This window comes from Pteropus medius, unplaced genomic scaffold, assembly GCF_902729225.1.
Source record: "Pteropus medius unplaced genomic scaffold, Ma_sr-lr_union100, whole genome shotgun sequence".
Lineage (NCBI taxonomy): Eukaryota > Metazoa > Chordata > Mammalia > Chiroptera > Pteropodidae > Pteropus > Pteropus medius.
The window spans coordinates 249959-276074 of NW_024351735.1; the positions used below are offsets into that span (position 1 = coordinate 249959).

The 26116-nt window shown below is 37.6% G+C and overlaps 1 protein-coding gene across 10 annotated transcripts in view; it reads right to left on the reverse strand.

Moving 5' to 3' along the window:
- Nucleotides 1–1494: 1494 nt before the first annotated feature.
- Nucleotides 1495–26116, reverse strand: part of NRG1 (neuregulin 1) — a 955597-nt gene continuing 930975 nt past the window's right edge. For 3 of the 10 annotated variants that reach the window (XM_039846418.1, XM_039846424.1, XM_039846419.1), the window contains 7 exons: nt 24717–24775; nt 18158–18181; nt 13524–13626; nt 11885–12011; nt 9394–9524; nt 8392–8598; nt 1495–5712 (listed from right to left, as the gene is read on the reverse strand). In XM_039846418.1, coding sequence (XP_039702352.1) covers nt 5061–5712; nt 8392–8598; nt 9394–9524; nt 11885–12011; nt 13524–13626; nt 18158–18181; nt 24717–24775 — 1303 coding nt within the window. In that variant the 3' untranslated portion in view covers nt 1495–5060. Of the gene's footprint in view, nt 5713–6092; nt 6235–8391; nt 8599–9393; nt 9525–11884; nt 12012–13523; nt 13627–18157; nt 18182–24716; nt 24776–25376; nt 25445–26116 lie in introns of all 10 variants that reach the window. The other 7 variants (XM_039846423.1, XM_039846425.1, XM_039846429.1 and 4 more) reach the window with 6 other exon arrangements.

Sequence of the window (26116 nt, forward strand, 5' to 3'; positions counted from 1 at the left end):
AAGAAATCTAATGATGGGGAAGACATTAGGTTGAAAAGACAGATGGTTTGCTAGTTTGCAGATCTGGCTTGGGTTAGACATTCAAGAGTCTACATGGTTGAAGTGGATGGAGAATTATAATAATTATCCAGATATTTGATTTGGCTATCCATGAATCTTCACTCTCCCTACCACCCTCTATCATACGTGCTTCTGTCTCAAATATCAATATATCTTAGGTACCCAATTTTAACCTAAGTTACTAAGACAGCTACTTGTAGTTTTTAATTCGGGGGATGGACAAAGCCTCAGCTTAAACTTGAAGACATAGGAAGTATCTTTGTCTTTAATTTTAAAGCATTCTGTGCAATCCTTGATTTTCAGAATGGCTGGTTGGTTAGATTGAACAAGTGAAAGAATGTGGTGGCCTCAGATTAGTGTATATTCAGAATTAGTGTTATGTGGATGTATGTGTAAGTAAACCTCAGTTGACACAAATGTGAAGATTCTGAATAGTTTTGAAAATTCAGTAATATGAATAGTAAAAACTAGCACAGAGATCACTCTTTGAATCTCCTAGACACAGATTGTCTTGGAGATGACACTGGTAGAACTATTACTAGGTAACAGAAATCATGTACATGTATGGAAGTGGATGTCGACGGGAAGGAAGTCTCAGGGTACCCCCAGACCGCAAAGAAGGCCACTGTGTACCCCAAAGGATTGCTGACCTCTACTTCATACCCTTATCCTACTTGGAATAATGAGTGAAATGCTTAAAATATATAAAAAAGTATCACCCATTCAAATATCTATTTGTTAAAATATGGCTTTGTGTAGCTAATTTCAGTTAGAAAAGTAATATCCTCATTTCTATGACTAAGTCTTAGAATATGAGAAATTTCTCATGCATAGGCCCTTCCCTGAGCAGTAAGATGGGCATTTAGTTTAATTTATTGATAGACTGAAGAGAATGCACCCAACTTAACCTATCTTTTCTTAAAACTGTAAAGCAATAAATTATGAACCTGATGGAAAATAAATTTCCTAAAGCTGCAGGAAAGCTTGGTAGGGCCAGGTTCTGACTGGCTGCCTTTCAGACTATGATGGCCACCAAACTATTTAAATCATAATAACAGGTTTTCTTTTCACAAATGCATGGAGTTGCCACGTTGAAATTTCCATTAGTCTGACCAGGTTCCTTACTGTCACTACAGAACATGTTAACAACCAAGATCCAGGCCATCATGCCCTAAAATGTCCTCTCTGATATGTTACTGTGTGTGTGTGGAGAGGGGGAAGAAAACATCATATTGCTTGGTTGTTGCCCCTTAAACAGCGGTAAGCAGAATCAATAGGCAGAAGATGATTCGAGAGTAAGCAGCGTGGCACAAGCAACGGACAGACGAGATGATCATGGCACCCACAGAACACATTCCTAAGTTAGCACAGCTGCCGCAGTAACACGAAAGGTGCTGGTCTAACAGACTGAAACACTAGTCTGCTGAGCAACACTCCCGGGTCTCCACAGAGTAGCGTTTTTATTGCAGAATGTCTTTCATGAAAAATGAACAAAACTTTAAATAAATCACAATTACTTATTGCTTAGTATTTTGGATAATAAATTCTTTAGTTTATCAGTACCTCACGGCCTTCAAATGTGCATTCTTCAAATAGTTTCAATTACATATACATTCTTTCTCCTGAACAATAAATTATTCTTTAAAAAAAAAGGAAAAGGAAAAGATACATAATTTTAAAGCAAAGAAAAACAAAAAATATATATTTTCGACATTTATCTTAAACTTATATGAAAACGACTTTATGTTAGATGCTTAAATATAAATAATAAAAGACATTATGTTATTTACAATGTTACACTGTAAGTTGAGAGAGTAAAAATCTGACATTAACTCATAAAGACAGTAAATGATTTAGGAAAATATCCAAGTAATGTACAATGTGTATTTACAAAAGAATACATAATAGAACTTGTGATACATGGCCATTTCTTTTTGTCTGCATTTCTCTGCAGTATTTCATGGGTCTTTGTAGATAGAAATCACTGTGGCTGGAGGAATGCAGCCAGTACTAAATGATAAAACCAGGCCTTCCTTATTTTCCCTAATGTGAATCATGCACCTTTCAACCTTAGGCAAAAAAAAAAAAAAAAAAAAAAAAAAGGAATAGTTACTGAGCAAGTTACCCTGGATAAACTCCACCTGTATCAAAACAGTCACACTTAAACAAGGAAGATGTGGCATATTGGTGTTTGGAACACGTTCACATACACACAGGTAGAGTGCTATTTTGTAGAAAGCATGAGCTGTCCAGGTACTCTTGAAGAAAAGTCATACCAAGCAAGAAGGGAGAGTAGAACAGAAAAGGAATCTTGAGCGAGAAAAAGGAGTTTTGCATATACTATGTTCCGCTGCATATCCTTCAGTGGGATATAATTTCGGGCCTAGGAAAAAAAGTTGTTATTGAACTTCTGGGCAATTTCCACTACCCAAAAACTCACAAAATCTTTCCACATGCTGGGAACATAGGTCTTGCTCCTTTGAATTGCCACAGCACTGCCTGAGTTTCAAAACAGGGACAGTTGAGAGCGATGTGTCAATTAAATGTCACAGAGATATCCCTGTGAACACAAATCTGGTGGCCTCAGCGGGTAGCCCCGAGGAGTCAGCTGTCCTTACTTATCAAGGGATAAGATGAGAACACCATCCCAACAAACGCCACCTCTGTGAATAACCAGAATCAAATCGGAAATGAGATTTCCTCTTATCCTAAGTTTTCATGTATTTTTGCAACCTGAAAATTCACAGCAATTTTCACATTCAGGAGAATGTTCATTGCTCTCAACAGACTATTTCGTTTATTCCTGAAATTCTCCAGAATGAGACATTTGAATACTCCAGAGCCTGAAGACTTTGAAACAGAAATTTTAATATTTTTATTACTGATAGGAATTTCTTTATTGAAATATCTAAGAATGACTCAAGCCCTTCAAAGGCAATATTAGAATAATTTAGAGACCCTCTTTGGATTGACTGTCTCCCTCTTGCCATGAGTTTACTTGTTTCTACAGAACTGGGAAATCAGTGTGACCTGTGCAGCCTGACAGGGTTCCTCAGTGTAGGTCAACAAGCAAACGAGGACGCTGCGGAGCACAGAGGAAGCAGATGGGAACATCGAAGGGCAGCTTGGCCTACCAAATACTCAGAGGAACTTCAAGGACCTGCAGACAGGCATCTCTGTGGATTGTAGAAACACATAGGAGCTTCATGATATGACTCGTGTCCAGCCTACATTTTTCTCCTAAGATCTACTTGCATGTTATTTCTTCCTTTAACTTAAACATAGAGATTTGGTAAAGAAATAGGTTCGGTTTACTTGCAAAGAAGAAGCAGTTACTCTGTCTTCATGCCTGGTATTTTGAATCCCTTGCTAATCTGTTCCCCATTTTGTCCATGGCTCCTAGAAGGCCATTTAGAACCCAGGTAAAGCTTCAATCTAATTTGATGGATATCAGGCAGGGCATGAAATAGGTCTGGAATTCTTAAAAACTTCTCTTATTTTCCTGAATTAGCGGTTTTTTCAAATGTTAATACTTCTAGGCCTTCCTTGGACTTACAATCACAAGAGAACATGCAAAGTTTAGACAGTAAAGCAAAAAGTAAGAAAGGGGAGGAAATGGGTGATACGGGCTGCAAATCAGAGGTCAGTACACAGGAGGGGGTCAGTTCTGCAAGGAAAGGTGCAATCTTTCCAACACCATTGACATTTCCTGGTGAATCATCATCATTCGTGAAAGGTTCTTACTAATCACAAATCACATGCACATTGGCCATTCCTGACAAAAATATTCATGCATAGTTATGACCTAACGAAGGCGACATCGAAAAATAAGGGAAAAATAATGAGGAGAAAGGAGTGGCCAACAAAACCGTTTAAGATCACAACTAAGTCACATAGCTGCTCTTCACCTGTGTCCTCTAAACACTCACTCCTAGACTCTATTTCCCTATGATGACATGTCACCACTATGTACAGCAGGCACGTTTCACTCTAGAAGTATTTCAGGTGAACTGCTGAGTGTGCTGTTTAAGCTGCGGTTTTTGTGCCATAGCATGTCTGTTTTGAGCTGAGAAGACACGACTGATCACTAGCTCCCAAATCAGTGAAAAACACAAGTCAGGAATGATTGCACCTTTTCCAGCCACGGTTTGCTCTTCAATTAGAGGAGCTGCTATGTCATTCCCCCAGAGAGAAAGTGAAATTGAGTCCTCTTATAAGGTGTTGGATTTACCCTGGTAGCAAGCCAGAACACATTTTCTATGCTACCCTCAAAACTGTTGCTTTTTGTCGAGAAAAAAATGGAAATAAATTAAATGGTAGCTCCTTTTAGTAAGAGCAAGCTGTCTTCTGATTTATAATATAGTTTTTAAAAAGTCACAATATTACTTTCTTCCTAATATTTAACATTACTTAATGCAGTTTCCTGCTTTAATTAATAGTAGCATGCTGTTGGATCTACTATTATCTCAGAGCCCAGTGAAGCAAACCTTTGGCTGGCAGAGTAGACACAACTCATTTCATATACTGAAAGCAAAAGAAAACTTCATACAAAAGAGAGGAGTATTTGGATGGATGTGCCATTACAAGACGTACTGATTGGGTGCTACTGTAAGCAAACAGAGGAACCGTTGCAAGTCTTGCAAATCATATGTCCAGTCAACATCATAATGCAATGCACAAGAAGCCAGCAAAAACTGAATGTATGGGAGGTTTTGCTGAAATACTGTGGAAAAGCAATCGCGGTAACAGTACAAAACTTGCTCTTGACATAACATAACATAAAGGCACCATTGATATCTTTCTCATTTTGAAATACTGTAAAAAATTGCTACATATGGCACATAACACATTTTTACATACATATATTTAATTTATAAAAGTTTTTTTTCCTGTTTTCTATTTGCAGAACTGCTAAAATAAAATAAATTGTTTAATTTAAGGTGGAATACTTTATTATATAAAATAAAGTTTTACAGGTGAATCTATGTGTTTATTTAGGTTTATACAGCGATAGGGTCTTGGTTAGCGATTACACTAGACAGCCTGGCCTGCAAATCCTCCTGTGTAGAGAAGCGGCCTGCTGGGTTAGTCCTGTTGTCAGCCAGGCGGAAGGCAGGCGCTGCCTCAAGACCGGCTGCCAGGGGGTTCTGTATGCCCAGGAAAGGTGTATCTTCACCTACTCTTTCATCTTCTGTTTCGCTCTCTGAGTTACTGCTCTCAGCGCTTGTGGTGTTGTCCATTTCCAACCTGTTGGCAATGTGGCCATTGGGCTTGGTTCTTTTGGCCCGCCGGCTGTTGGTGAGTTTCTTAACAGGCTCTTGGGCTGGCTCGTACTCCTGGGTGGTTTCATACTCCTCGTCCTCCACTATCCTCAAGGGGCTAGGGGGCAGGCTGTTGCTCTCATGCGCGGGGTTGTGGTGGAAGGAGTTGAATTGCTGAGGGTGATGGTCATACTTCTCCCGCAGCCTTGGTGGTGTCACTAGAAGCAGAGGTCTCTCTTCTTCCACAAAGGGACTGACTGCCATGGAGGGCATGGACACCGCCGTGCTGGACACAGGTGGAGACATTTCCGAAGGGGGCGATTTGGGGGAGCTTGGCGTGTGGAAATCTACAGGTGACATACGAGCCGGGGTGGTCATTGCTGACACATACCTGTGTGAGCATAGAATACCCCACATAAGTGTGGTGGAAGAAGTGGCATAGAGTAGGAAGGGTAAGGGGACAGAGTTCAGGATATATAACCAGAGAACAAAGAATTTCTATTCGTTGTATACTTCTTGCTTTTTACACTAGGACATTCAGCACCCTTGGAATCCAAAATTATGCAGCCAAGAGTTTCCTCACAGGAGTGCATGCACAGATCAACTAAATTGCCTAGCTCATCAAAGCTTTTAAGACTTTCAATCTCGTCATGATTTTAAATAAAAGCATGAGTCAAAACAAGAGGGCACTAGGTCCTGGAACCCTCTCAGTTTATAAGGACTAAGGCTCAGGGATTTGGAAGAGAAAGAAGTATTACTTAAATACTATACCTTCCTAAAGGCCAAAGTGTCTTAGAGAATGAAGCCCAAATGGGGAATGGAAGAAGATCTAAGATGAGTTGCTGAGAGCTGGATCTGCATGCATTTGGATCTGTGTGCCTTGTTTCTCCTTAGCTCAGCTATAAGGTTATGTCTTATGAAAAAAAAAGAGCATAGTAACTTAGATTTATTCCTGATAACAGTGTAACACATTTGTGTGCTGTAAATTTTTCCACCAAATGCTACTTCTTAACATTCAATTTGCGACTATCCATCTCAGTGACGAAGACATTCAAAGATAAGCCTGAGAGAACCTTACATCAGCTTCCTGGTCTACCTTTCTTCCAAAACTTACAGCTGCATCAATCTTGACGTATCTCTGTGACTGCTTAAGGGTTAGCTGTACCATGTTACCTTATGTCATGTTATTTCTGATGACGCTCAGTGAATCTCACTGACAAGACATTGAGTGCATTGTTTTTACCATATCATGCTTTCTTCCTCCAGAGTTAGTAGACCTTACTTGACACTGAAGATGTGGCTTATTCAGAGTCACATTTCTCAGCTTTTGACAAAAATGTTACCAATGCCTAGCACTCAGTGACTCTTTTCTTCACATTGGCATTCACAGAATCTAATTTGACTTGACCTGGGATGACACAGGACACCACCATCTGAACATTAGCTAACAGGAACCCATTCACTTTCCTGCTCTTCAGCCATGATTCAGAGTTATATGGATGTGAGATCTGGCTGTATCTAAAATGGGAAAAGTGTCTAGAGATTGAAATATTTGGGGCTTGAGTCTTCAGACTTTTTGCTTTGGGGATACTAAAATTAAGCTCTCTGTGAAATGCTAATCCAAATTCAACCAACACATAAAAGTGCTTCACCTTTTCTTTCCATGGTCTCTGGGTTCAGCTATATTATACAGTCTTAGAGAATGTCTGGGATATGAAAGGAAGCCTACCACAGTAGGGAAATGTCAACTTTTAAAAATAAATATCACATGTAGTGATAAAAAAAGAATTTACCCCTAGCCTCTTTTTCAGGTTTCAAAAAAGATTAAATTAGGGCAGATAAACTTCATTAATACATAAAGTTATAATTATATAAATTTAAGAGTAATGTTTTAAACTAGTTTTGGGCCATGCCTACCTTTTAATAGAGGAACAGTGCAAACATTAATTCCATAAAGCTCTGACATACCATTTTGGGATATTTCATATAAAGGCCCTCGAAGAAATGACTAACAGGCTGTATCTGACCTGAAAGCCAAGAACTTGTCATCCTTTGTTGTAAGCACTTCCCAGTTCATGAGGAAAGAGGCTATCAATATTATCTCCACTCACGTAAATACCAAATAAGTATGTATTCTACATTGTGTAGATCTTTTAACAACTGGTCAAAGATTAGACTGAGATGACAATAAAGTAAATAAGCAAACGAAACCCCACTGAATTTGAAAACAAATAACAGCTTACTTATGGGCTAGAAATGCTGGTTGAGTATTACTCTCTCTCAGTTTAAGTGAAAATAAATGAAAAGAATCTATAAATTCAGTATTCCTATTAATTTCAATTTACTTTTCTCTGTTATTTATTTTACCTTTGCTGTAACTCCCCAACCCCAATCCAATATCCCCAGAAGAAAGCCAAAACGTTCTGGAACAAAGGGCCATATCAAAGGCAATATCTGCTTTGAAAAACCACCTGTGAAGACTGCCAGGTGCAGCATACAAAAGATTTATTTATTCATCCTTTCTTGGATTTCATAAAAGGGATAATCTATGGTGTAATGCAAACGGTTGTCCCCCATGACAGTCAGCAGTGACATAGCCCTCCATTTGCTTTAACTGAGGCTAGAAGGTAAGAGAGAGTTAGCACATGAGAACATGAGGTCAATTTGACCAGAGTTTGGATATCTGGCAAATTGGAATTATAGAAGGGTCCTTAGCAATCATTGGTGCCATCTCTCTAAAGTTACAACTGAGGAAACAAATCCCAAGTGGGTCTGAGCCTAAGGTCGGAGCTAGGAACTCCAAGTTTGCTGCACCTTTCCACATCAAATCACTCGAGCTCTTTAAGAGTCTGTTGCCTGTCAGCCACTGGGACGTCGTGAGAAGCTCAGAAGAAATAAGTTCAGTCAAACAGAAAGATGACTTCATCAACTAGGAGCATTCCTAGAACAGGCAACTGCTGCCCCTGATTCTCATTATAGTAGATTTCCTTAGGTGAGACCGCAGGTGCTCACGGGGATTCTCTTACTGGGGTTCTTTCTCCTCTGCAGTAGCTTTGCCCTTCGGTTTTACCTTTCACTATGAGGAGAGTCTCGGTAGGAGTCGGGGGTGTCTCTGGCATGCCTGAGGAAGCTGTTACATTCACGAGGGCCTCCCATGCCATTAAGACGTCCTCTTGGGCCCCCAGTTGGGCTGCTGTGCCTACTGTTTTCTACTGATGACATCATGATTACAGAGTGGCTTTCTGAAATGATGCTCTCAGTGTGTCCATTGCTCCAACTAGAGGGGAAATGTGAGAGGCAAAGATATATATATGTATATATATATTTTTTTAAGTTATATGCAAAAATGGAAATGAAAGAAAGTAATCTGGCAAATATTTCAAATTATTGGTGCATCAGTAGTTTACTACAACATTACTTGTCTCTGAATACAATTGTTATAAAGATAATTGCTATATAGAAAGGAACTTGATTTGGATTGGTTTTGTAAGGATACTGTTTATTCATTTGTTCATTCATTCAATACATATTTATCAAATGTCACTCTGTACTAAATATTCTCATAATCCTTGTGTTCTTGAGTGACTTAGGTTAAGGAAGCATTTGTCCTTTGAGCTACATTTGGACGTCTAGTGTTGCCCTTGGTTACCTGGGCATTTGAGAATTTAGGGTTCAGTTATTTAACCAATTTCTCATGTACTTTTTCCAGGGCAATTTAATTATTGGAAGAAGTCAACTTCTAAGTATTATAGAGCATCTAAGACTGACTCTTCCTAGTGTAGCAATTCAGTGAGTGGTTGGGCATGAGTAAAGATAATCTCTAAAATAGGAAACAACAATCCTTAAGGTGAGTAATATTTTCCCTTTTTTGGTGATAAAAATAATTAAGGCTCGAATTTAAACAGCAAGAGCCAGCTGATGTCTAAAGTCTGTTTTTGTTCCAAACCATACATTTAACTATACTTCACTGTCCAATAAGTGTCTTCTGTCCCTTTCCTAGGCAGTGATAGCAAAAGAAATGTGCAAAAATTCATTCCTGGAGAAATGCCATGCAATTGTATTATTCTCATACCTGTGACTAGGAGTCTGGGTGACAGTAGTGGAATGATGAGCTGTCGAGGTATAGTGACTGGTGGAAAAAGATGTCTCCACTTCTCTCTCAACAATATGCTCACTAGAGATGACATTTTTAGATACGTATTGCTGGATAAACAAAGAGACACAACTTGAAGATTCATGAAAATCAAAACATTGTTAGACACACATAAAATCTGTTCTAGCACATATGCTCCACAATATATTCCATTTCTCCAATGGTCAGATGGCAAATCCTACCCTCGCTACTGTGTCTTTTAGATTTGATGAATGGAGTTAATGAATTACTTTCCAGATGTGCACCCAATGTAGGTCCTACGATCATGACTACGTATTATAAAAACAGACCTAATGTTTCTATTTCCTTTCCAGTTGATAATGTGAGAATTCAATATAAATCTCTGCCCAGTATTCATTTTTGTCATGATTGTTGCAAGTGAAAGATGAACAGATATTGAGTCAAACAAAAGCATAGAGATGGTTTGTCTTATTTCAAATGTTAAGTTAGTAGAAGAATTGTTTTTTAAATCTTTTTTTTTAATCTACCTTTTTCTTTCAATTTCCTAGCACTGCTCATGTTGCCTTAATGATATCACCAAAATTCTTAACTTATTGTCAGTGGTAGGACTAACAAGGTTACTGAAAGATTTGAAGGTTTTACAGCAGTTGCCAAGGTCACACATCTTGACGAAGCACATAATATATAGCAGTGCAAGTAGATTCCACTTTATTTTCATCACCAAATCACAGTGGCTATTACCGCTTTCTATCAGTGAAAGAGGCACATCTGAAGTTGTGTTTTAAATGCTATTAATATTTACACTAGATTGAGTTAAATGAGAAGAGGTATGGAAAGGAATACTCTTAGATAAAATAAGGCCCCTTATAATCTGATGAGCTCTGGGCTGTAAAGGAACCTGATATATCTGTGGAAACCCCAAAATATACAACTTAAATTATGCTTAAAATTCTAGATGATTCTTTTAACGGAAAAGTTATACCATGTGGATCTTTCTGGGATGTACAGCTAGACTGCTTTAAAGGAAAGATGTCAATGTCATATACAGTGAGCTATTCCCAACCTCTGTACCATTTCAATCATGCTCCTTGGAAGGCGATGTAAGTTCAGTGACTCTAATGAAAATAATATTTAACAATTTTTGAACACTCACTAACTGCCACTGGGCTAAGTGTTGTGCATAATTCTCTCATTCAATGCTCACAAGAACTTTTTGAAGTAATTATTTTTAGGCCTGTTTTCATAACAAACAAAAAAGGTTTAGAAAGGTTAAAGCCCAAAGTCATACAGCTTGAGCCATAATTGGAATCCAGAAAGTCATTCTGCCTTCTATATATTATAGCATTCATAGTGACAGATTACAGGTGTGTCTGTAGTGAATGCATTTATCAACTGTGCATAACATTCCAAGGGACCCTGGTAGGGGGAGGAAAGCAGCAGAACATTAATATATCAGCACCTTACTCTAACAGTCTCCCAAAAGTCTTTGCTACAAGATTTGTTGGTGATTTAGTAAACATCAACTCTGAACTTGGGTCTATGAGATATTTGCTCCACATAAAATATACCTTTTTCTATAAGATAGAAAATGGTAGTGCGATATCATCTCTGAGCTTTGCTTATAAAAAGCCAAACATCAGAGGAAAATGAAGAATCATAGTGGAATAAGAAGAGCAATACTTCAAAAGCCAGGAAAACTAAGTCTGGCACTGGCCCTTACCTGTAAAAGGGGGAGGTTTGGAAGATGATATCTAAAGACTCTCAGAATCTAATATTCTATGACTTAGTTATATTTAAAAGCCGAGTGCTTGGTAAATTTTAAACAAAATATTTGAATGATTAAGGGTATATTTCATCTGGAGAGTTTGACATCATGTAGAAAGAGTCAGGGAATAAAAAAGCATTATATTCTTCCAGTTTTGCTGAGAAGCAGGTTTGATAAGTTACTTGACTTTTCCATGCCCTAATTTCTTCCTCTGTAAGTCAAAATCAGCAGATTGTCAGACACTGTAAAATGCCTCTAATAAAAATCACTCTAAAGTCCTTAGCTCTGTTATCAGTACTAATCAGTTATAGACTAGAGTAGCCTTCATTTCCAAATTATAAAAATAAAACATTTCCTTCTGATTCTTGTATCATTAATTTTATTATTTTTTCTTTGTGTTTTCCTTTTCTTTCTTCCAGTTATGGCCTCCCTACAGAACAAACCCAAAGTTATTATTCCAGCCCCTTAATGAACACTTTGGAAGAGGAAATGTGCTGGTTTTACAGTAACCAAATCCACTTTAAAAAATGTCCCCATTATTTTCTCCTGGCGAAACCTTGGATTCCTGGAAGCTGCGGAGATTAATGGTAGCAGCTAAGAGCCTAAGAGCTTTAGAAAATAAACTTCAAGGTGCCTGAACAGAGGAGAGATGCTCAGCTTTTCCACTGGCCAGAGTCAACATACATTCACCAGCTGGACGTTCTCGGGGGGTGGGTTAGGGTGGTGAGGCCCATTTGCTATGTTCACCATGTTGTTTCGTTCAGACCGAAGACTCTGCCGAAGCCGGTCATGAAGCTTTTTCCGCTGTTTCCTGCATATGAAAAATGGAGCATTTATTTTCTATTATTTATATTTCTTAGTACAGTCAATTCTTTCATCGACCAACATGTAACTCAGGCAGTAGACTGGTAGTAGGGGTGGGGGTGAGGGTGGGCCATTTTATCTCAGAATCTGCCTATGGGCAGATATGGAACCGCACGTTATTAGCAAATAGTTTTGAGAAGCTGAAATTTAACTGGACTGCTGAGAGATTAAAAAAAAGAGACAGGAGAAGACAAGATAAGCCAAATTGATACTTGGCTAAAACCCCAACTTTCCTAGTCAGTCCGTCTTTGCCTAAGTCTTACAGATAGTCATTGGTCTTAGGTAAAAAATTGTGCTGTGCAATCGATAAAGCAATTTCATTTATAATTTTGCCTGTGTGTCTCTTAAGAAAATGAAGTTAGTATTGAATCAACATTATACATAGTGTGTGTGCACGAATAGTATAGCATTGTACATGAGTTAAGATATGTATATATTTTCCCAGTAGATTCTGGCACAATTGTAATACAATCCTACTCTAGTAACACTTTTTTGGATAATTGGTAATGAATATTGAAATATCGAGATTGAATCTAATAAGACTCATAAGGTGGACTCCACGAAGGCTCGTCTTCTATCACTTACTAAATTCTGGCAACACACTGAATCCTGGGATATTAAGAAAGCATCATCCTTGCCTCTGATTTTATGGTATAAAAGTATATATTCTTTGTTCCTCAATGCAACATTCAGATCACAATAATAATCCCATGGCTAGTTTTGGCAAGAGAATTTCTATGATGAAGCAACAAAACAAAATTGTTAATATTATTTCAGTCTTGAAGTAGAGGTTATATGTCAGAAAGAAAGTGGAGGGAATTCATGTCACACAGTAATTATATTTCTTAATATGGACTCAGTTTAAAAGACCAAACACAGTGAACACAAATCTGCTTTAACATTTTCCTTTTGTTCTTTCAAAGCAAGTTTTGTTTGATTTTCCTCCCATGAGATTCCTTTTGTACATCTCACACTTTGAGAGCACTTGAACTGGAAATTTAATTAGATGAAATTGAAAATAATCAGTATAATGTTCAGAAAACTGCATTTCAAACACCGCCAAGTGTTTCCTTTATCTTTTAAGCATTAGTGTGAATTGGACGTGCGCTAAGCAGTGAGTGACATATAAGCGCATCTTTGGTACCTACCACTGTCCTCTCAGGATGTGATGTGTGCACCCACATCCACGCATGTGTGTGTCCCCAACCCTTTCTCCAGTCACGGGGCTGTGGTCACTTATCAGAAGTCGTTTGAACATTTTCACACTAATAAGCAAAGCTTTCTAATGCGATTAGGAAACGTCCTACAAATAGATTTTTCAGAAGAAAAAGTAAGGGGAAAAGTCTCCTTGTGCCCCCTTCTCTTTTCAAGACTGAGCTGTGGAGGTGCCTTTCTGCAAAGCCCTTGCTGGCTATGCCATGTGTTTGTGAAGGGAGAAGGCCAGAGGAGGACGGTTTACTTGGTTTTGCAGTAGGCCACCACACACATGATGCCGACCACTAGCAGGGCGATGCAGATGCCGGTGATGGTCAGCACCCTCTTCTGGTAGAGCTCCTCCGCTTCTAGAAAGGGATGAGAGCAGATGTCACCAAAGGCCCCTTTGACCTGCCAGGACTTACAAACGAGTAGTTGGCATGCTGCATGGCATTGTCCATATGCAAAAGATAATTAATGCATGATAATTCATTACTTTTTGCGGATACACTTAACGTACAGCAAATAATAATAACTGGCAAATAATAACTGGCAAATAATAAACATTGACTATAGAATTACTATTCGGTTTAAACTGTAGATTTTACTTTTTAAAAAAATCTCTTGCAAACATCTCTTGCAAAGACAACGGGAATCAACAACAATAAAAGTAGCTGGGATCGGCTTCACTGGGACCCTCCTCTCCTCTTTTCTGCCTCCACCCCCAGTCTCTTTTGATTTCCCAGCTATTTTATATTCCAGTGGTCTTTACAAAGAGCCATTTCTAATTTAAAAAATAAACTCAAAGACATATGCAAACATGAGCTTGACTTGTAGTTAGCAACAAAATTGGGGCTGGGTCCCTATGATTTCACAGGTAAAATATGAACATAAGCTGCACAATATGGAGAAGCAGGGCACTGTATCAGAGAAAACCCTATGTGATAGTCCTGGTCCAACGTGTAGTTTTGTCATTTGGAGGACAATTATTACTTCATCAACTGTACTTAGAGACCATATTTATCTGTAGCAAGAAACCATTAGCTCAACTAATGAGTGATTTGGAATAGATTATACATTTCTGCATTGACCAATACGGCAAATTAGTTAATATATGTTACACTAAGGAAGTTCGATACCTAGAACTTTGGACTAAAGGTACTATTGTACCCCAAATGCAACCAGTCTCTTACTCATGAAAGCCTACCTATCTGCAAATCAGTTTTTTTTTTTTTTTTTTTTGTAGGATAACTTGATTCTACTATGGCAGGCTAGGTTCTTAGCAAGATTTGCTGATTTAGTGGTGAACCTTATCCTTTAGGAACTAAGTTTCCAACCAGTCTAATTACACTTCCCCAAGAGAACTCAACTGGTACATAATCAGCCACTTAGGCTATGCTTGATAATCTGATTAATAAGCTGATCGAGAACTGGGAATATTGTACAAATGAAGTTCTCTTATGCGGACATCAACATGGGGCCTTACTGAACAATTTCAGTTTACATTCTCAGTCTCAGTAACCACACCTTTTTGCTCTGTCGAGAGGGTAATTTGCAGGAAGTTTTCTTGAAATGAAAAAGTATGTTTTAGTTTCTATGATACAGTAGACCTTATCATTAAACAAAACATTTCCTACAAGCCAAGCCCATGGCAATCAAATTCCAGTTAACAGGTCAGAAACGTTGTCAAATCAAATTAATATAGCACTGATTATTAACAGGAGGAGGAGAACAGAAGTCAGTGGGTAAAGACTAGAATGTCGCAGAGATTAGACAAAAACAAACCAAAAGGGTTGGAAGTGGAAAAGAAAAACAAACCAAGAGGACAGACAGACTGACAGAATGACAGAGAGAAGGAGGAAGTCAGGTACCTTAGGTACCAGGGAAAACAAGGTTAAAAGTGAAGGAGCCATCTGAAGTCCCTGGCACAGCATGCCTGATACTAAGGGAGGAAAAATAAAAAAAGGAAACCGGAGGGAGGAAATGCTCAGGTGAGAAGAAAAGGTGGATGCAGAGTTGGAAGGGTTACTCCATACAGCATAACTCCTAACCTAGGCTGGCCGTCACATGGAAGCCACAATTAGAAAGCAAAGCGGCTGGTGCACTGCGGTGAAACAATGAACCAGGAGACGTAAGAGTGGTGTCACATGTTTTTGTGCTGCAGAAGTCAAGTGAGGACAAGGAATGTGAATGCTTCTGTGTTAATGGCTGTGTCTGCTGCCTCCCCTCCCCCACAGCCACAGGACAGGGAATTACATTTTATAGGGTGTTAATCTGTGAGCTGATGCCACTGGAGCTTCTTCTTTGACCTGGCATCTGGATTGGCTTTCGGAATATACATCTAAGAAGCAGAGGCACCCACAGGTCCTTCTCCGTGGGGCCCAGGATGCAGAGCAGGGCCCCTTTGGCTGTGGCAAGTTGGTGAAGAAATAGGAGTCTAAAAGTATTGTTGCCAAGAAAATGAAGACCCTGCTCTCTGTGTCCTTTTTCGCTGACTCCATTTTTCCTTCTCTTAGAACAGTAAGGGTTTGGTGGCATTGACCTCTTAACATTCTATCCTTAGAAAAAACTTTGAAATTGCTTCTGCAAACTACAAAAAGTGACTTATTTAAGAATAAGTGGGGACAAAAGATCATACATACTCTCAGTAATTCTTTTGAGAAGTTTTTTGGTTGTCGTTAATTATTAAAGAAGAGATTGACCGGAGTTTGTGAACAAATGGTATATGATGACTTACCCATTCTTCCTATGTTATGTAGGAAGGCCCACATTTTCCAGTGAATTCAGTCAAGGAAATAAAAAGGCAGCCCAATAAAGGCCAAAGGGTAAAGCAAAAGTGCCGAAATGAAGCAATTAAAGCCAAGGCCTGTAGAATACAGATGTGGGGTTAGGATTCCGTATTCACATCAGCCTTTACTGAAAGCGTTAAATGCTCCTCATCTAAATTTCTGTTTGATTTTCCGGTGGTTTACTAGATCAGGTGACCCCACACTATATGAATGTATTGAAAGAAAAAAATGCTTGATGAGAAATAATATTAACCCCTTTTCCCTCTTCATCTTTCCTAGTGTAACAGGGTCATTAGGGCAAGAGTAAATTAGAGGCAGCACTGAAAAAAAAGAAGCCCTCAGTCGAGTTGGCGGATCTGCCTTAATGAGTGGAAATGATTCTGAGACTTCACTCTATGGCTGGATGCGTTGAAGAGAATCAGATCAAGCACCGTTGTTTTGTTTTGTTTTGTTTTTCACTATGATCTGGCCAGGCCAAGAGACAGAGGCCTTGCCTTTCTCAATTTTAATTGGCCTTTAAGGTCTGATTTTCCTTAAGGATGGAATGTTCTGGCCCTGGGACTATAGAGCCCTCTGCAAAGATTGCCTTTAAGAGACATTCAAATGCAAGTACAGTGTGTCTTTACTAACCCTTAAGATCTTACCGAAGGAGAAATGGTATGTCTGAAATATCCTTTACTGTATGTACTTCACTGTTTGGGAATAAAAATAGTAAGTTCTATAGTCGGACCCTAAAATGACAAAGCGGGGAGGATGCTGTTACTGAGAGGACTGGAGGTGATGGTAGAATGTTTTCTCTCTCTGCAGGAAAGGCCAATAAGTTTTTTTAGAAGTGGGACAATTTTTATCCCGAGGGAAGTAACCCGAATAGCTAACTCCCCTCATACACACGACCTGCCACCAGAGTGATGTTGGTAGGCCCTGCTGTGCATCTCATTTTGGGGAGATGTTCTCTGATGTGCAAAGAACCACATATAAATGAGGGGGTTTTTCTCATCAAGCAAATAGTTTTCTCCTGAAAAATTTTTGGAGCAATGGGCAATTGAGTTTTTATTCCTATAACTGCTATATCCTGCAACAGCCTCATTTTCCATAAATAATGGAAGGTACATTAGGTGAGACTGTGATGTTATCAGCCAAAAGAAAACATCAAATGTAAGGTGCCCTCCCGGCATGATGTCACTGACACCAGCTGGATGGGGATCAGATATTCTGTTAATTAAGACATTGGTGACCCATGACCACGTCCCAGGGTTGCACGCGGTATTCAGGAGTCGCGGGGCCTGTGCTGTGGAGCCTCTGGGAAGGTAGCCTGGCTTTCCTTCCTCCTGAGACTGTTTAGGATGCAGGCCTTCGAAAGAAGCAGGCCCCAAATTCATATGCTTATAGGAGACATTTTATGTTTACAGTGTGAAAATTTCTATTTGATTATGGGTCTGGATAATCTTAGTGACTCAAGTTTAATTCCATTAGGACTAGAACTTCCACTTAAAATAGCGCAAGGCTTATTTCTTTCTGTTTCTATTTCCTTTTTTATAAGATAATGAAGTTGGCCAGAGTTGTGCTTGAATATCTCCAGAAAATCAGAGCAGTTTATGCCTGTTCGTATAATATTGTGTTGTAAGGTAAGGGCTTTCTATGCTATTATATTAAATATATGATTTTTACATCGTATGTCAAACTCCCATCAGCCTAAGATGTGGTGTTTTTTAAGGTGATGCATTTTAAAGTTTCTTTGGTTCTCAAGCCCCTGGTTTGGTTCTTCCTTGTAGCCTTCTGCACCACTCCAACTTACCCCTGCTCTGAAATAACAGCATGGCCAGATCCAATTAGTGGGTCAAAGAACGTGGGATAGATGTGAATTTGTAGCAGGTGAGGTGATTTTAAACTCTAAGTGAAGTTTGGGAATCTAAAAGCTGCTGCACTCAGTAACGTTTCAGTAAACTAATCATAGGTTGAAAGCAGAGAAATCATTGTTATAGCTGTATGATCCCTTCTAAAGAAAAAGGAAATTAGTTAGGAACTGAAAGGTAAGAGGAGGAAGGGAAAAAGATTTCAGCTCATAGGCTCTAAATTCTGCAGGCTAAAAGGAATGATGATTGGTCCATACCCATAAATTCAATCCCAAGATGCTCTGCCAATGCAGAAAGTTGACAAAAAAAGAAAGAAAGGGAAAAAGTTTCAGAAAAGAGCAATACACTGCACTCCAAAACACATTACACATGACTATTACGGCTCTGTGCGTGCACATCGAGCAGGACAAACGGTGGTGGTTAACGAAGCAGTGCTCAGGTACGCCTCCACGAGTCCACACGGGGAACTTCTCTTTTAAAAGGTGTGCAAATACCAGCACACTGTGTCTTTATTAACCCTTAAAAGACTTACTGAGGGAGAAGCTGTTTAGCTGAACTATCCTACGCTCCTTCATTGTTTGAGAATAGAAATATCATATTTATAATCAGAAAAGGCATTTGGTATTATTTCATTCCTGTCTTTTCAAAAGGCAGAAGCAAAGTTCCAGAAAAGTGAAAAAAATTTTTTTCTTTCTTTCTTTTTTTTTAACCCAAAGACACACAGTGGCAGAGCCAAGACCAGAAGCCAAGAGGGTAGTAATTTGGTTTGAAAATTTTATCACGTTGGATTTATATTTTTCATTAGATATGCTCTAATATCTCTCATCGCTTTGGTTATTTATTTATCTTTTAAAAAACTCTCTTTTTTCTCCTAAGCTTCCACTTTCTCCAATATTTACCTGGTATTTAACAAACACTTCTTTCCCAAAAGCCAGACAGGGCACTGGGGCATCAGAATCTGCTTCCAGTTTTTTTCATATAATTCCTGGTGATGCAGGAAACTCAATGCCTTTTAAAACTTGTAGAAAAGAAAAAGATGGGGGAAGATACAATTCCTGTGGTCTTCAGTTAATTTTAATTTATTACTCCCTTAAATAACAGAGAGCCAATTCAATTAGATGATCACTCCACAGTGCTGAGCTCTGATGCCCAGATGAGAGCCGACAAGTACAGGCATTCAGAGGACCTGAGGGCAGCTGTGGAAGGCAACTCAGAGGAGTGAACCCACAGCCCCCAGTCCTGGCAGATCTGACTGCAGAGACACGAGGATTGCAGGGATTGTAGGGCTAGTAGAGCCAGCACAGGCTCAAGTGAGAAATGGGTAAAACTGGGCAAAGTAAAAAAAAAAAAAAAAACACCTCTAGAAGTGACCGATCCCATTCTTGAAACAAAAATTGTTCATCAAGTTTCACCAGGTGGAACTTTTTAGGAGTTCCTTATTTATGCGAGTATGGTGGAAAGGCAAGGGCAAAATAAAAACAGAGGTTCAGAGGTCTACATTTTTTCCCTTGATCACTGATTAGAGAGATACCAAGGTGGTCCACAAATATGGCAAGGCATCTCTTAACTTTCAAAATGTGTGGTGGAGTGCAAAACCGTCAGTTTGGGTTTGGACAAAGAGCCTCATAGAGAGAGGGCAGTGTAGAAGGTAAGCGTGCTGGAGACATCCTGGTTTCTGGTCCTGCCTCTGCCATTTACCTGTTCATTGACTTGGATAGCATAATTTCTCATTGACGAAATGCTTATGGTACTAACATGGCTCACAGGGCAACCCTGTGGGATAAAGGAGCCATGAAATATGCCCGCCAACAGCAGAAGGGTTTAATAGCTGGGAGAACAGACACATCTGGAGACTCACCTTGGGCCAATTACTGCATGTAGGTTTTCTCTTAACTAATTTCATGGTCAGGAAAACTCTGAATGCTTCTGGGATATGTCAAAAATTTATACTTTAAAAACTTGCCAGGAAATGAAGTTTCCCAGATTAAGAAATATATATATATATATCAAGTAGTAAATCGAGTAACAATGATAATGAGAGGCAGTATTATAATAGAGAGACCCCTCTGTCTTAGGTCCAGGATAAACCAGAGGATGTAGCGTTATTTTGGTTGTACAATGTTCACAGCAAAATAACAATTTATTCATATCCAAACAAATTTCTCTTGCCTCTGTGCAACACTCAATTTGACAAATGGACTTTTTTTTTTTTTTTTCTATTTGTTTCCTTTATATAAATTTTGGAACACCAAGGAATAAAAATTCATTTTCCGAGTATGTGATAATGAATTTCCTTACATATTTCCATGAGGGTACAATCAATTTTTTCCCCTAGAACCACCTCCATCTCTCATCTTTTCCTCCTACCCATCAGTAATAATTTAAGGGTTAAAATCAAGAGATATTTACAGAAACTCTTTCCAGAGAATCATTATTCTATGCCTACGTGAACACTGCTAATGATATATATTAGTTGCGTAGAAAGCTTGGTTAAGTCTTCAATAAAATTAGTAGCATGCCCATGCATACATATGACTGCATTTACAGTTTTATAGGTAAGTCTGTGAGCCTAACTATAATTTCATTTCATGGGAAGTCATTCATATCAGGCAGCTTCAATTTCAAATAATTCAAAAGGAAATTGGTACTTAAAACTAGAATCTCTTCTGGCCATAAGCCCTAACAAGGAAACAAGCAGAGGAAACATGCATCAGTCATTCTAGACCTGGAGCAAATACTGCTCTAATTTATTTTTACTATTGGTGCCTACGTTTCTTTCATTGTGAGTCAAGAAAAGCAGAATACACAAACACTTTTCATTTTATAAAGAGGTTACTATTTTCTATCTATTCTATTTAATCTAATGTTGGCTTAGGCTCATTATGTATCATACACTTCCTATTGAACTTCTGCCTACCCACTACATTTTTCAAATTAAATTAATAATTCAAAAACTCAAAGGTTACTGTAAACAATTTAGTTTCCTTTTCTACATGTGATTTCCTGCTGTGCAGAAAGCAATATAAAAAATTAATTTAAATCTAAGAGTCTTCAGAAAAACTATTAAATATCGACTCGCTAATTCTTTGCTTAGGATTTTATAATTGTTTGAAGAAAACTGATTAACCTGTAGGTTAATTTAAATTTTCAATTCCATTAGAGAAAAAAAAAAAACAATGAAACAACTTTCTTTTAGCAAAATTATATGTACATGCAATTACAGTTTCTGTTAAAATTTGAAGACATTTAAGACTTTACTCTTTAACATCTTGGGCCTCATTGTGGAAATGGTCTCAAAGACTTATGTATAGTCTTGCCTTTCCACGTCTCTGAGATTTCTAAAGGAGTTTGGTCAATGCCAGTTCTAAACAGGACAAACTCAGTGTTTGGCATTTAATTTTCAACTTACCTTTACAAATGTAGATACTTTTTTTTTTTTTGCCACTGAGCCCTTCAAAATGTAATAGGAGACCTTTCTCCTTACTTCCAAGTTTCCATGTACACAAGAGCACATTCACAAACACACACACAGTAAAATCTCACTAACACTCAGTTGGAATTTTTGATAATTTTGTCATAGATTGAGTATGCCTTTATTCTACTGTCAGCAAGATATACATTTTTGATACATAAATTAATAACTTTAACAGATTTAAAAAGCATTTAGAAATCAACATAAATAATTTAAGCACTATGATTCAAAGCTACTTTTAAGAATATATGTTAAGGTTACTCATTTTGAGATCATGCCTAAAAGTTCTAAAATTGTACTTATTAAAATATTCTATAATTTGGGCTATTCTATAATTACTTCCTATAATATGTTAGTTTATATATGACGTACTTGCCCCATACTTCCTCTAGCTATCGAAGCTGTGAATACTTTTTTTTCCCCTCTCCATAAAATCTATAAATTGATTATAGATTGCCTATACACACACACACCACACACACACACACACACACATACACACGCACACACGTATGCACACACACATTGATGAACACAATCCTTTCAAGTAGGAATTCCGTGTCAATAGGTCAAATTTGAAGCTGACTAGCCTTGACAATATTGTCCTAGAAAGTAATATAAATATGTTTTATTTCAAAACACATGGCTTTCTTCAAGAAAGCCATATAAAATATACATTTGTTCCTTTCTTCATATTAAGCCAGTTTTTATAAATCAATACATGCCCCATAGGATACTCTGACCGGAGAAGTTACATCAACTCCTAATAATATAATTTGTGTTAATAAGCATTGTAAAATTGCACATTTTTTTTAGAATGTTATTTTTCAACTGAAAATGTGGTTTGGTAAGTTGAAAAATGTTTCTCTTAAAAGCTGGGGAATATCTTTTAAAATTTATGTTATGCGTTTCAGACTTCATGAATATAAACAATTAATTTTAAACGTTATGACTGTGGCAACGGTTTTTATTCTTTGTGCAGCTCTCATTGCTACTTGGAGCAGCAAAAATTTATTTTCCTGCCTCCTTTGGGGGAGTTTGCAGAAATAAAAACTGAGAATTTAAGACATAGAGGTTAGAAAATTAACTCTGGATAACTTTGGAAAGCAGTTTCTGATGGGAAGTCCTTGCTTTTCCAGGCATGAGGCAGCACGGATGCACAGTCATTACAGATTTTGTTCATAAATGTGCTTCCTATCAATCTTTGTTAAATCAGGTTAAATATGAATGCTGCTTTCCTGGATGTTTTCCAAAAGTGCCACTGAAAGCTTACTAAAGAATTTAAAGTTATTTAAGGAATCACACTCTGATTAAATACATAGTGGCTCTTTTAAAATAATATTTTATGAAAGATAATGGTCTAAAAGAGACATTTAGAACATTTTCTCCGGTTACTACTGTCAGATACATCTGCATTATTATTTTGAGAAATATCTTCATTTTTAATGGCTTTCTCTATATGGTACCCCGACATTGCCTTCAGCGTACAATGAAACTATATAACACCAAAAATTTAAGCATAATGCAAATGTTCAGAATTTTCATTAAATTAGACAATATAATTTCATTATATTTATACAGTTACATGGATTTGCTAAATTTATCTTATTTGAACACACACACATTTCTAAAAGAAATGGCTCGAACATAGTAAGTTAAATTCTACTATTTCCTTTCTATTTTTACATTCCATTTTATCTACATATAAAAAAATTAATCTATAGCTATGTACAAAAAAATCTGTTCACTAAATGCATATTAAAGATTTGTGAATAAAACGAAGACTGCATTTGAAAATTTAGTAATGTCGATTTACCAATTTTTCATAACAGAAAACAGCTGATAACATAATCTTTGATAAGTAGCCTATATAAATATATAATAAGTACCACTTCACTAAATAAACGATCGAACATTATGGGTCTAATCTCCCCATAACGCATATGGAATTTATATTTCCATGGAATTTATTCTTCTATGACTGTTAACATGATCAATAGATTCTTATGCTTTGCATGCATATGAATAAGGGTAAATCTCTAATTCCATTTGGGACCCCAAATGACCAGCTTGTATCACTGTTTCTTGTGTTACATAAATGCATACTTCAATAAGTTATGTGAAATATTTTCAGAGTGAGCAACTGACAATCTAAATCAGAGGTTGACAAATCCAGCCCACTCACTGCCTGCTTTTGTAAATAAAGTTTTAACAGCACACGGCCATGCTCACCAGTTTTCACACTGTCTGTGGCTGCTTTTGTGCTACCATCACAGCTACACAGTTGAGTAGCTGTGACATAGATGATATCACCCGGAAAACCTAAAGTATTTATTGTCTGATCCTTTCCAGAAAAAAAAGATGTCAACCTTTGATCTAAACGGATAGTCATACAAGATCCTTTTTAAATACGAAGCTTTGAAAGCTCCAGAATTAAAAGCTATAGTCCTGATTCATAATAGGACAAATTCAGTTTAGTTATCCATGCAATTATATTCAATGTGAATTGGGTCTTTTCAATGATATTCAAAACTTTATGAAGCCATAGAAATCCATCAAACTTTTGTAGTTCTGCATTTAAAAATATATATCTAGAGGTGAACTGTTATATTTCAAAATAAATATTAGTTTAAAACAACGATTTCCCTCTAAAAATCATCATTGAAAGTAGCATAAAGAAATGCTAACATAAATAAATGATTGTTTAAACTAGTCCTGAATCACTTGTTTCCTAAGCAACATAAGTTGAAGTTAGGCTATCTCATTTGCTGTGAAATGTTTGTTTTTAATTTTCCTATTCAGTGATTTTTTTTTATACCTAAATGCAAACTGCTAGTTAATGAAGAAAAACATCTGAACTCTTTTTATTAAGTTTATTCATTATAAATACACTCTGAACCAAAATTAACTTACCATCATTTCAAGTGCATATTGATTACAACTTAGCAACATCTTTTTCAGGATGTTGTCATTTTATAAAGAAGATGGACTGTTCAGTGGAACGATTTTATTTTATCAATAAAAGTGAGACTTTTAAATGCCTTTATTATAATTGCACTGCTTGATATTGACTATCATTTTTATCACATTATTCAATATCAATTTCAGAAACATCGGGAGCCTCACACACCTATTAGATTCTCAGAGCCAACTAGTCACGAACAGAGGAAGTAATACAATCGCTTTTGTTAATGTTCTCATGCGACAGGCAGAGGCAGTCAGTGTTAGACCTGGTAAAACACATCTAGCTCTAGGTGAAATCTGAGGGGAGATGCAGCAACAAGAAAGCAGCACCGACTGAGCATGCTCCTATTCAGGCAGAGACAGAAAGGGAGTGGACGTACTGTAGAAGCTGGCCATTACGTAGTTTTGGCAGCGATCACCAGTAAACTCATTTGGGCACCTGAGAGAAGAAACAAAAAACAATGGTAGAAAAAACAGAGAAAAGAGAAGAGGTGAATATATGCTAGAAAGAAGCTCCTTCAGTGTCTTTTGACTGAACTTGGTGAGTTCACCCTCAGGAACTGAGTCTTTGTCCGAATCATGGCTTTCAGATGCTAGCATTTTCCTCAAAGGGTTAACAATTTGGACAAAAGCTAGTCCTTGGTTTTACATGACAGAAAGATCCCAGCATTTTAAGTGACTGTTTTCTTTCAAAGGGAGCCACTTAAAATTAAATCTGAGTTTTTCTTCATCTCAGTTTTCCATTTCATAGCTTTGATCAAAATGTTGTAAGGAAATGTTCTCTCTTTTGGTTGGCCTGCCTGTCACGATTGCGAACATCACTGGCCATCCTGATGGGTCATTCTTTTAAATTTGTGACCCTCGGGGCCCATGTTGACAGACAGTTAAACAAGGCCATATTGAATGGTTTATGCCCCCAGTGGTTAAACCATAATCAGAACAAAAGGAATCAGTTACGACTGAGCTGTAAAAGCACCAAGTGGTAGCGATTGTTGCTGTAATTTGTGGGAGAAAGCAAATTTCAGATTATTTTAACATACTTTCTTGGTTTTGGACTTTCATGGGCACATTCTCAGTACATCTTGCTCCAGTGAATCCAGGTTGGCACCTAGAGGGCAAAAACGTGATAAGCAATAGAACGCTAAGGACACCGAACTTTCAGACTGGCGATTTTCCGCCTACGGAATACAGGGATTCCCACAAATGACCTGGTGACCAAACATAAAGAAAAGGAAAAGACAAAACTTTTAGAAAACCATGTTCCGTGAAAACTGTGAGATATATATTTTTGTTGTTATTTACTTCAGTCTTCATAAGATCAATTAACTGAAATTTAACTAGAGTGAGATTGAAAAGTTGAATAGGGGCGGCAAGGCCTGGGGAGCCAAGCCATTTTCCCTTTGGCATTTCCATATTTGCCACTGATCACGTTAATCAGGGTGATCACTTCGTAAGGTATAGAAACATCTAGTCACTATGTTTATACCCATATACACCAAGTAATATAAGACTGTCTGTCAACTGTAATTGAAAAGTAAATTTAAAAAACAAATACTGGTTTTGGTAAGAGCTTACACGGTTTCATCCATAATCTTCAATTCTTTAAATGATTCTGAGCTTTATCTTTTATAGATATTCAATTTGTACTTATTTCACAAGTAATTTTATGTTATACGTTAAATCATCAAACTATAATAGAAGTCAAGCACTTTTACACTCTAGTGAGTACTGACAAAAAAAACTACATTCTCTGTTTTTTTTTTTTTTAAAGATATTACCA